At 33.7% G+C, this 13,131-nt stretch overlaps 2 protein-coding genes across 2 annotated transcripts; both read left to right on the top strand.

The window, feature by feature from the left end:
* Positions 1-850: 850 nt before the first annotated feature.
* Positions 851-6,924, top strand: LOC125831371 (uncharacterized). Its single transcript, XM_049510566.1, has 6 exons — positions 851-1,304; positions 4,135-4,263; positions 4,341-4,461; positions 4,557-4,638; positions 6,272-6,425; positions 6,534-6,924. The coding sequence occupies exons 1-6, from the start codon at positions 975-977 to the stop codon at positions 6,672-6,674; spliced, it is 957 nt and encodes a 318-aa protein (XP_049366523.1). The 5' UTR covers positions 851-974; the 3' UTR covers positions 6,675-6,924.
* A 3,390-nt stretch (positions 6,925-10,314) lies between these two features.
* On the top strand, positions 10,315-12,854 carry LOC125831333 (putative serine/threonine-protein kinase-like protein CCR3). The gene has a single exon (XM_049510534.1). The coding sequence runs from the start codon at positions 10,315-10,317 to the stop codon at positions 12,703-12,705; it is 2,391 nt and encodes a 796-aa protein (XP_049366491.1). The 3' UTR covers positions 12,706-12,854.
* The last annotated feature ends 277 nt before the right edge of the window (positions 12,855-13,131 follow it).

Genomic DNA, 13,131 nt, shown 5'->3' with positions numbered 1-13,131 from the left:
ATAAATTTGAGGCAGTTATTATGGTTTATCAATCAACACAAATAATTTAAAATTTTCAAACATTTAATTGACTAAAAAGGTAATAATAAAAGTAGTCAAATATAAATTGGAAAAGAAATCGAGAACTTAAAAAAACATAACTTTATTCCTACTTAAATAAAACTTTGGTTTTAGAATCCCAATTTAAAATAAAATAAAAGGCCTCTGCTTCTTTCCCAATTCCGACAAAACTCTTTTTATTCTATTTTTTATTTTCCAACAAAAACTTTAAAGTTTTATTTTTGGACAAAAAAAAGAAATTCATCATAATTTGTATTAGAATGATTGAGATATCTTTGTTTTTAATTAGAAATTTTGAAATTGAGTAATTAAGAATAAAAAAATTATTTTAAAACATCCAAATAAAATTAATTATGGTATATGAATTCGAATTTAATTTCAATACTGATTTCACATATTGAGCGGAAACTAAATAAATTCTAAAAAAATAAATTGTCCACTCGTGTGTCAAATGTTCTCTTTCTCAACCTCATAATATATTACACTCCCATCATTAATTGTCCGTCTTATTATAAATAGTTATCTTGAATTATTAATTAATTTACAAAACTTAAATATAGTTAATATTTTTTTCTATTTTATCTTTATAATTAATTTTTTTTGAATGTGTAAATAAATTTGTAAATTTACATGGAAAAATTCTTAAGTGATAAATTTATAAGTTATCTTTTTTTATTTATAATTTTTTTTTTTAAAAAAAGAAGGAAAAGTAGTGATAGAGATTTTGTGGTCAAATAATTATTTCACAATAATATTAATCCTAATAATAATACACTCAGCATCTACTAATCAGTAGAAGAGAAAAACAAAATGAACTTTTGAATTCTCCATTGATCTGCTATTTTTGACTTCCACCGTGGTGGATTCATCGGAATTTATACAAATTCACCGGTTTTGTTTTTCCGGCCGAAATCATGCCGGAGCTTGTTCAAGCAGCACAAGTCTACGCGCCGACGAGAACTCTACAAATTTGGAAATCGCTACTGAACTGGCTAGCTTTTTTCTTTCAGATCTTTGTTCAGATCCTCAAAGGAACGCCTTGTGTAACTCAGGTTCTCTCCTACTTTGGCGTTCGCAATAGCTCTCTTCTCTCTTCCTCTCCGCAGTTCAAGCCGCTGCCTGACGTTGAGCCACCGGAGGAGGAGGAGGCGCCGCCGACGTCATCCGTTGCTCTCTCGACTCTGCAAATCACAACCGGAAGTGTCCCGATCAGTGTTGAGGAGGAACGTCTACAAAAGCTCACGGTAATTTCTCGTAATTAGCTGTAGAAATTGGATTTAGGTATTGTGTTTTCGTTTTATTGGATCGTATGACTATATGTTTTGCTATATAAGGAAAAATAGTCCCAGCATATAACTTTGTACTATTAATGCAACAAAACTCTTCATTATTTGTAGTATTATATAGTGTTTAAATCCGATGTAAATCTCTGCTTAGCTAATGCTTGTATAGCTTTTGCTTAACTTGTTCATCAACCAAACAACCTATATACTTACATTATCATTGAACTACTTATCATTTAGATGAACATGACTAATTCAGATTATTTGTGAGAATGAATCATATATCACTCTTGTATTGGTCGCTCTTGAATTGATCAGATTATCGTTGCTAAAAGTTGAATACTTATTTGGAATCTAGTAGGTTTGCACTTGGCAATTACCTGTGTGTGTTTCAATGGTCATGGTTATCGGATGTTTTTGTTATTATCTTCTCTTTTTTGTACTTCAGTATCTTCTTTTTCTAGAAGGCTTTGAACTGTTTTTCCTTGAGCCGAGGGTCTATCAGAAACAACCTCTCTACTTCTGAGGTAGGGGTAAGGTTTGTGTATACTCTACCCTCCCCAAATCTCACTTTGTGGGACTATACTGGGTATGTTGTTGTATTTAATGGTCATGATTTGTGCCAGACTGCTAGTCAGCAGTGGAAGTGGTTAAATTCATGCTAAATGGTAAATTAGGACCTGTTGTAAAACACTAAAACTAGATTATTTGCATATTTAGTTTCTTTTTCTGGGTTGAGGATTGGATTTTTCTTAGGAATACAGACTGAATTTAATGCTTACAAATTTTGGATATGCTGGTAAACTACAACTTTTTTGGTTGAATAGTTATAAGTTGTGCAGTATAAGTTTTAAGAGGAATGCTAATTAGATGTTGGATGATTACAAGATCACTTCCGAAGAAAGTTTCTGAAGTGTTGATATCTAATATTGGAGAAAGACTAAATGCAAAGTAGACACCCAAAACTTTAGGAAGCATTGTGTAGGTCAATGTTTGATTTCTATTCTTCGGCCTTTCGAGTCTCGACGCTTCAGTTCATTAACTGCTGACCTAACTAATGTATGCTTGTGCATGACCGTCTTGTTTGTTACTTGCTGTAGCAGGGAGATGGTCAATAAATACATTCTTTTTCTTCCCCATTCTTTGATTCATGCCATAATAAACTCAAGTACATGTAAAAGTAACAATGAATTGTATAATATGATAAGTATAGTGGATGAAGTTAATTTGTTGCTTGGAATAGTAGGAAGAAATTTTTGGTCTCCAGCATGTCCTTAATGCTGATGAATACAACCTTAACCTTATCAAAAAAAAAAAATAGTAGGAAGAAATTTTGGATTGGCCAAGGTGCATATTGATTCATAAGTGAATAGAAATTCATGGGTAATAATTGATTTCTCTTAGCACAATGCATTGGTGTTGTAATGTCTGGTTAATCCTACAAATGATGTATTAGATCATGTTAGCTTTTATGTCCTGAAGGAATGTAATGTCTGCTGTAGCATCTGATATATATGCTTTTTGATGAGGCATAATGTGCGATACAAGCTAAACAACAGTGATCAACACAGATACCAAAACTTGGACAAATAGGAAGAAATCACCTATTTTTTATTTTTTTTGTCAGTGTTGGAATTTGAAACCAGGTCTCTCATGGTTTTCACCCACTTCATTGGCCACTAGAGCACACCCTTGGCTGCTATTGTAAGCTATTTAAGTAGTGTGAAAACCATGTGCAGATTGGTCCAGGATGTTCACAAGTCAACTTGAAAATTTAGTATAAGCATATAACATGCAAAGTTAGCTTCTAATCCGAAGAGATGAATGGTATTATGGAAATTTAAATTGGTAAAAGGAGGAAGTTTTATAGCAGGGCAACTATAATAGGACATGAGTTCCTTGGGGAATCATTAATTTTCCATAAAATATGTCAAAGGATAGAGAATGTTGTGATTACAACATGCGTTTTTAGTTAGTAAGGTGATTTCTATGTTTTGCATTGTTACGGTATTCTTTTGGGTTTCTTCTGAGTTCTTTCCTTATTTGTTGGGAAGGTGGTGTAGTGGATAAGGTCCCTTAAGCAAATAGATTGTCAAATTAGCTGGCTAGTTTATAGTCCTGCAAGTCCAATGAGCTTTTTGTTAGGCTGTGATGCAGGCTTGAGCCAGTGAAGTGCTGTTGTTGCAAGTTTGAAGGCTGCTATTTATGTAATATGCCCTATATTAGTAATAGGTAGTATTCTTTTATACTAGAGCAGCCTAATATCAACAATCTTGAGTGTATTTTAGGTATTGGAATTTTGAAGTGTTCCATAAATAAACATTGTGTCATCGGCTGTCAATTACATGGCTGGCCAGACCATAAAAATGTTTTGACTGTCGTTCCATAAGTTCAATTTGCTTCATCATTTTTATCTATGCACATGACTGACTACGTCTTGGTTTCGAAGAATATACCTTCATAGCTTCACTTGATGAATAAAAGTTGTAGTTCAAAGAAGTTTCTGGCAGAATCTTTTAAGAGTATTGACATCTAACTGAATTTATCAAGAAGAGATGGTGGATTTTAGTGACAACAGAAGGTCTAAAATCACTTTAACTAATTGTACCCACAACCTAGCTGGGTTTCGGATAACCAGCTTATTAAATGTTTGTAGAACTGGATAACCGATGCTTCTTGGAACACGGATACTGCTGACTGTCAATGGTGTTTATCAATCTTTAATAGATATTTTGTTAAAATGACTGCCTTCTGTTTATGTTTTTCTCAAGTTCTTAGATGCTGGATGCAGGTAGTTCTTGACTTGGATGAAACTTTGATTTGTGCATATGAGACATCAAGTTTGCCTACCATCATTTGCACCCAGGCAACAGAGGCTGGGTTGAAGTGGTTTGAGCTTGAGTGCGTATCTTCAGAAAAGGTAAACTTTACTATATGACAGAATATTCTAGCAAGTTTCTTTGACATCCATGCTGATTCTCTTCTTGGAGGTTTTAGGAATATGATGGCAAACCTAAAATCAACTATGTCACAGTTTTTGAACGTCCTGGATTACATGAGTTTCTAAAACAACTTAGCGAGTTTGCTAATCTGGTCTTGTTTACTGCTGGACTTGAAGGTTAACTCATTACTTTCTACTTGATTTAGTTCTCTTCCTTTTCCATTGCAACTTCATCCAAAAATATTGATCTTATGGTTGTTATGTGCATACAGGATATGCAAGACCCGTTGTTGACAAAATTGACCTTGAGAATCTGTTTAGCCATAGACTTTATCGTCCTTCAACTATTAGCACGTAAGTATAGATACTTGTTTTTCTGTCTTTTACTATTTTTTGTCTTTCCTACCTGGCATCATTTGACATGTTAAATGTGAGGCAAATCTGTTCTTTTTAAGCGTCATAGAGTAAAGAAATAATCTGAAAGTGAATGGATAAAAGGAGTAAAAATATGATGCTATTTGAAGGAAAATTGGATTCATGGAAATGTTTGATGCTCAATAAGTAAATGTTGTACTTATCGGTGTGTTGTGCACCACACTATATCGAGAATTCTACATGGATTATGGGATTGTCTAGTTCATTCTTTTCACTCTAGATCGTGCGTTAGAGCTTGAAACAAGAAGCAAAATTATAAATCATATTGACTATCCGACGAGATTAGCGAAGAAAAGAACTTGTCAATTTCTGTTGATAATGGTTTTTTCATCAACCGTATCCAAGTGACAAGCGTAAGGCTTGGATTCAGGTGATGTCAATTGACAATAGCTGCTTGAGGGGTAACCAGGAAGGTGTCAGTGGCCTTGTTATGAATACACAGGCTGAGGACAGGAATATATATCTCGAATGAGGGAAAACTCAGGTTAAATTGCTATCCACGAGTTAATAATTTGTGCCAAGGGTGACTTTTGATTCTTTCTTCTTTGTGCTTGGATGTGCTGTGCTTGAGCTGAGGGTGTACTTGAATGTACTTCTTTCTGCATATACTCTACCTTCCCTAGATCCCACTTGTGGGATTTCATTGAGTATGTTGTTAAAGATGAGGTGGAAATGTTGTTGAATGTTGTCATACTGACATCAGTTCAAATGTTCTCTTTTTTGTTTGTTCTGTTTGAGTTTACACTTTACACTACATGATGGTATGAATAAGTTCATTATCATTTGAACACCATGATGAATACTAGGGTGGTATTGACTTGAATATTGCCACCTATAGTCAATAATAAACACTCATGGATAAATGAAGTCAGATTATTGTAGAATTTTGTGTGGGCAATCCTTTCAAAAAAGCCATGTGGAAAGAAAACAGCACTACGACATGTTGAGGTGGGAGCAACATGGACGTAGATAAGCCAATGGATATGATGATATGGCACACCATGTTGACATCACCTTAAAATGGACAGTTTGGATGACGTGACAGCCACGTCGAATACATGTGGATGTTGAGGTTTGATAAATATATGACATTTTCTAAATTCGTTGCTTAATAGTTTTTAATTTTATTTTACATGGGTATTCCATTAATGATGACGGTTTCTGACCATCGTGTTATGTGTTTCTTGTTTTTTTTATATGGTTTATTCTGTGTGAAATTTAAACTACAGATGATAGTACGGATTTGGAAAATATTAATTCGGTATTTTTGGTTTCTTGAAATAGGATATCAGAACCAAACCTAATTAAATTCGGTATGGTATGGTTTTCCTCTTTCGTGTTTTGTTTGCTTGGTTCATTTTGGTAGTCTGGTTTTTACCGAATTATGAACACCCCTATTACTATCAGTTGATTTCCCTTGGATTGTTTCTCCTTGTGAACTCTGGTTTTCGCTGATGCCACCTATAACAATTCAAATAGTTCAAAGTCACTGTTGTTTCTGTATAATATATAATATAAATATGGTAAATTTGACACAAAATGCGCATCACAGGGAATTCCGGGAGCACGTGAAGGATCTGTCATGCATATCAGAGGATTTATGCCGGGTTGTCATTGTTGATAACAACCCATTCAGTTTCTTGTTACAGCCTTTAAATGGAATCCCGTGCATTTCATTTTCTCCTGGACAGCCCCATGACAACAAGGTACAAGGAATGATCAGAAAATAATAATGAGGTCTATTCCTCAAATTTTAGTCTACTTTGATCCCCGTGACTGTGTGAGTTTAACTTCGTTTTCATCTTCTACATTAGCTTTTGGAAGAAATCCTTCCACTTCTCAAGCATCTATCTGAGCAGAAGGATGTAAGGCCTGTGCTTCGCGAAAGGTTTCAAATGCCCGAATGGTTTCAAAACCATGGAATCCCTACTTGTGAATTCGCAAATGTACGATGATCTTTGGCAAGTAAATTTTTTTGCTATTCCAGGAGGCGCAACACACCTATACTCTAAATTTGTTGTACAAGGTTAGTACCTCTTCGCTGGAAGAACAAATTTTTGTATAGATTATTTGTTCAGGAGTAGACGCCATCTATGAAGACCCAAATTTCTTATCTATTAGATTCTTTTGTAACTTTGTTTATAGCTTTCAATTGTGAGAAGAAATTCATGTATGTGCAATTATTATAAACAGTGATTTCCAATATTTATACCTACCTTCCCTGACCAAAATTTATGTATAGATTTGATGATTAGTAGCTCTCTTTAGCATTTGCTAAGTGTTAATTTGTTTTAACCTTCTCAGTTCTTAATATTTTTAGTGGCTACAATATTATTATTCCTTGTCTTGGTAAGTATTTTTTGTATTTTTTTCAACTTCTAAAATCCCCGGAGGCAATAAGAACAACAACAAACACAATGTAATTCCATAAGTGAGGTTTGTAGAGGGTGAAGTGTATGTAGATCTTATACTTACCCCTACCTTGGAAGACAGAGAGGTTGTTTCTGATAGACCCTCGGGTCAAGGAAAAGCATATCATGGATATTCTCTGGCAGAGGAATGGACCTTCAACGCCATTGATCGTGTTTGAGACTTGAGGTTCCATATGAAAGCTAGTTGAGGACAAAGTAAATCATAGTGGAGGCAAATGTTATCATTAGACGATTTCTTCCATCTATTGAAACTTCAGCGGATAGAGTTATTCAATATCTGTGCTAGTGGGAGATAACACATACCTCGTAAAATTAATCGAGGTATGCATAAGCTATAGTCCAATTACTATGATTATTTTCTTAAACAGGCCAGTTGACCACAAGTTCATGATGCATAACATAGGATAAAACTAACTAAATAATTACTAAAATTATTAAAATTTGAACTTTTAATGATTATAAGGGATTAAATAAGTTTTTTTTTGTCATTATGGTAGTACCTAAGTCAATTTTATATGCACATCGACTATTCTATCAGATACTTGCCTGCGCCTTTCCTAATTAAAGAAATGTTGTGTGATAATGTGGCCGGTGGCCCTATATAACAACCATACTGCTCTATGTGGTATATATTTACTCTTGGATCCACAATATCTTCTTAAGTACTTTCCCATTTCAATTCACACTTTATTATAGATATAAAATATGTCAACGTTCACACACCATCTTATCCTTTCGTCAACTATGGCTTCTTCGAAATATATATATATATATATATCGTATAACTAATACCTGTATTATTAATACATATGTAATTTTAATTAGCTATCAAATGATTCCTAGTAATTGATTTTATTTTAAACTTCTAAAGTGACAAGTAGTCTAAGCTACATATTTTTGATAAAAAAAAGTTTAAGTATTTTGAGATGTATTCTTTTCGTCTAAATTTATTTGTCGTGCTTTTTAAAAATAGTTATTTCAAATGATTTGTTTTCTTTAAAGTTCAAGAAAAAAGTAATTAGTTTTCTTCTTCTCATTTCATGCTTATAATTATTGTTGTTGAAGACTATAAACACCTCAAATATGAAGTGATGCTATGATTGTTCAGATATCAATAAAGAGTAAAATAGTTAAAACTCCTACCTAATTTCTATTTTCGTCTCAATTTGTTTGTATAGTTTTAACTTCATACGAAGTTTAAAAACATAAAAGAAAATACTTTTGAATTTGTGATTTTAAAATTAAATATATGTAAAATACTAAAGTGTACCAAAATATGCTTTAATCTTATGTTCTTGAATATATCTTATAAAAAATTTAAATTAAAGAGTTACAAAATTTATTTATTTTTTAAAATAAACTAAAAAGAAAAATAAATGCATAAATTTAATTAAAAAAAAGTAATATTCCTTCCATCCTACATTCCAAAAAAAAAATAATCTTGTTATTATAATAAGAAATAATTTTCACTTTAAAAATTCTATGTTATTCTTAATGAAATGATTTATAACTACATAAATATCAAAGAACTGTTCTAAACCATAAGTTTGAACTTCATTTTTTCTTAAATATCATATCAAGTTAAATAACGTCACATATAATAGAACGAAAGAACTATCATTTTCTAAAGAACGTGAATATCACGACATATTATTTAAAACGAAAAAAGGTATAAAATTACCTAAAAAGAAAAAGAAAAAGAGAAAGAGAGAGACATATGGCAACGTTGCATTTATGATATGTACCATATATGAACTCTGCAAAAAAGAACGATTCAAACATAATGGCGTAGCCGTCCCTGTCTCAAATTAATTTGTGATAATTCATTTTAATTGGTTTGGCTGATTCCTACTTGATAGTACAATTTTAGAAAATAATATTTTAAGAAAACTTTTTATGTAAATTTTAAATAATATAAAAATCGAAATTAAATAAACAAAATGATTTTTTTTTTTACTAAACGTATTAAAAAGAAAAGTAAGAAAAATAAACTGAAATGGAGTGAATAATTAATTGTGCATTTGCCGTTTAGCAGAGAGGGAAAAATCTTTTTTAAAAATATTTTTCAATTTCATATGTTTGAAAAAAAATCTAGTACAAAACTAGTTTTTTAAAAGTGAGAAAATTATCTTAATCGAATTGGAATAGGATAATGAATGTATAAAGGATCAAAGGGAAAGAGGGTTATAAAAGCTACATGCCTAGAAAACTAGATTGTCAAGGGTTTTCTAAAAGTTACATTACGTATGGATAAAACTTTTAAGCTTAAACTTTTACTTCCTTCCTTCCATATTAGTTGATCATCTTACAAAAATAATAGTCTCATATTAATTGTCCACCTTACTAAATCAAGAAGGTATTAATTAAATTTTTCCTATCGTTACTCTTGTAATCAATTCTTTTTGAAAGATATTTATTTGTTAAATTTTCAACAAGTTTTTTTAAACGATGAGTTAGTAAAATTATCTTCTTATTTATAATTTCTTAATATGCCTATAAAAAGGAAAATGATCAAGTACGTGAAGATCTATTCCTTACATTAGGAAAAATAATGTGCATAAGTGAAAAGATATTTATTTGTTAAATTTTCAACAAGTTTTTTTAAACGATGAGTTAGTAAAATTATCTTCTTATTTATAATTTCTTAATATGCCTATAAAAAGGAAAATGATCAAGTACGTGAAGATCTATTCCTTACATTAGGAAAAATAATGTGCATAAGTGACATTCCAAGTTCATTGTTTATCTCCACCCACCTTAGCCCCCAACCTCCACCCCTTGAACATCTCACCCGCCACCTTTGAACACCTACTCGACTCATCCTGATTCCTGTCTTCAGAATATTTTGCTATATAACATATAAATATTTTTGGAATAATATATTTTTACTTATCTACAAACATTAAAAAATAAGTAATAAATTCACTTATTTTTTTTCCAGAGAGAACATTTTCTAGATAATCATTTTTCGAAGAAAACATTTTCCTTCTTACCAAATAGTGTCTTAAAAAAAAAAAAAAAAAAGTCCTTCCAACCATTTCTTTATATTTTGAATTTGAATTCTATAAATTAAAATTCTTGTAAGCTTAGCTACTGTTCACACATATACAGTACAATCCACAATTGCTTCTTTTTTTTCGGTACAAATGAGAGAAAATTTCTGATGACGTTACCCATCTCCGGCGCCGGCGCCGGCGCCGTTATCATCACCGCCGTTATCTCACTGATAATTTCTGTTTTACTACCATTTTCTCATGCCCTCGGTAGTTCCGCCATCACTTTGGCCGTCGCTTACGGCGCCAACATCACTATCTGCGGCATAGTAGCTTCTCAACCAATCCAAAGAATCCAATGCTGGTCAGAAAATCAGACAGCACCCATCCCCATACCTCCTAACGTCTCCTTTAACTCCATCGCCGGCGGAGTTAACGGCTTCACCGGCGTAGAAACCGGTGGGTTTTCCCTTCTCTTCTGGAACTCAAGTTTTCAACCCAAAAGACTTTTCTTCAGTTACTCAACTTTGTTAACAACTGTTACAATGGGAGATACTCAAATTTGCGGCTTAACAAACGGTACCCAAAATGTTAAATGTTGGAGAGATGACTCGAATTTGGCGAAACAACCAAATGGGTCGTCACAATTCATGTCAATTTCATCTGGGTCGGGATTTTCTTGTGGAATTTTGAAAAGTTCAAATAGAGTTGTATGCTGGGGAAACAATAGCGATATTGCTTCAGCTATTCAATCTGGTTTTGCTAATATTACAGTAGTGAATATATTTGCCGGTGGAAAACATGCTTGTGGGATGAATTCTACAGGTTTTTTAATTTGCAAAGGACATAATGAAAATGGTCAATTAGATATTCCATCTAATTTTGCTTATGAGTATAATGGATTAGCTTTAGGGGTTAATCATACTTGTGGGGTTCTTAGAATGAATTATACAGTTGTTTGTTGGGGTGGGAATGGTGAATTTTCGACGAATTTAACGAAAGGTCTTTCATTTGAATCAATTGTTGCTGGTTTAGATTTTACTTGTGGATTAACAAGTGGGAATTTTTCTGTTATCTGCTGGGGACCTGGTTGGAGTAGTAATATGTATCCTTCAGGTACTGAGCTTCCTTTACCAATGATTCTTCCAGGTCCATGTGTTCAGAATGTATGTGATTGTGGTGTATATCCTCAATCGAAAACGTTGTGTTCGGGGAATGGTAATATTTGTAGGCCTTGTGATTTTTCGGTTGGAGTAGCTCCACCACCATCACCACTGGTGTTTATTTTGGTGCCATCGTCGCCATCTAAGGGGTTGAGAAAGGGATTGTTAGCTTTTGTGATTGTTGGATCAGTTGGGGCTATTGCAGGGATTTGTACTGTTGTGTATTGTTTATGGACTGGTGTTTGTTTTGGGAAGAAGAAAATTCATAATTCTGTTCAACCTACTATTAGTACTAATAATGTTGCTCAACAATGTTATAGTAGTGGTCAAGTTTCAAGATCATCTACTCTTAGGCGCCAAGGGTCGAGGTTAATGAGGCGTCAAAGGAGTGGAACTTCATCTATACATGGTGATAGGGCAGAGGAGTTTATGTTTTCGGAGCTTGTTGCAGCTACGGACGATTTCTCTTTAAAGAATAAGATTGGTGCTGGCGGCTTTGGGGTTGTTTACAAGGGAAAATTAGCTGATGGCCGTGAGGTTGCAATTAAGCGTGGTGAAATGAGTCCAAAGATGAAGAAGTTCTTGGAGAAAGAGAGGGCTTTTGAATCAGAGTTGACGTTCTTGTCCCGACTACACCACAAACACTTGGTTAGATTGGTTGGTTATTGTGAAGAAATGGATGAAAGACTCTTGGTTTATGAGTTCATGAAAAATGGGGCGCTTTATGATCATTTACACGATAAGAACAACGTGGAGAAGAGTAGTAGTGTAGTCAATTCTTGGAAAATGAGGATCAAGATTGCATTAGATGCTGCTCGTGGTATCGAATACCTTCACAATTATGCAGTTCCACCTATAATTCACAGGGACATCAAGTCATCCAACATCTTGATCGATGCAAATTGGATCGCAAGAGTGTCAGATTTTGGATTATCCTTAATGTGGCCGGAGACTGATGCCAGTTTCAGTCAGCCAATGAGGGCAGCAGGCACAGTTGGGTATATCGATCCAGAGTACTATGGCCTAAATGTCTTGACAGCAAAGAGTGATGTCTATGGACTTGGGGTGGTATTGTTAGAACTTTTGACCGGAAAAAGAGCCTTATTCAAAACTAGTGAAAACGGGGACATGCCAATGAGTGTTGTCGACTTTGCAGTACCAGCAATTATGGCTGGAGAATTAAACAAGATTTTAGATCCCAGAGTTGGGCTGCCAGAGCTGACGGAAGCCGAGGGAGTAGAATTGGTGGCATATACTGCAATGCATTGCGTGCATTTGGAAGGAAAACATAGACTTACAATGACTGATATTGTTTCTAATTTAGAGAGAGCTTTGGCTGCATGTGATGATAGCCATGACAGCATCTCTAGTAGTCCAGACTCCATTAAATCAGATTGACATTCCACGCATATGTCCGCGAAAGACTCCTACCAGTATCACTAGACGATAAGTTTTGGTGGTTAGAATAGTACGATTCGTGTACAATTGTTGTTAGTGTAAACTGTAAATTATCGATAGCTGGAATGAAATTCTTTTTCTTCCTAGAAGGATACAATCTTCACTATGTTGTGTTTAGCATCTTCTTGATAGGACTAATTGACTTGTTGCCATTGTTCTTTTGTGTGTTCTTTTTTGTAAAGGTGCTTAATGCACAAAATTCCAATTGTTGAAATGACAATTCAAGAGTGATAGCAGCAAGCCACTAGGCAAGTTGTACACAGGAGCCAAGCTACTCATACTGAATGTTTCAATCTTGAAATTATTGAACCTTAGAAGTTATCTCAGTAAATGAATTTGCTATTTTTCAAAAACATGAGCGTGGTG

The sequence above is a fragment of the Solanum verrucosum genome, unplaced genomic scaffold (genome assembly GCF_900185275.1).
Source record: "Solanum verrucosum unplaced genomic scaffold, falcon-dt-bn FXZP01000049.1, whole genome shotgun sequence".
NCBI classification, from domain to species: domain Eukaryota; kingdom Viridiplantae; phylum Streptophyta; class Magnoliopsida; order Solanales; family Solanaceae; genus Solanum; species Solanum verrucosum.
This window is presented reverse-complemented; position numbering and strand designations above follow the sequence as displayed.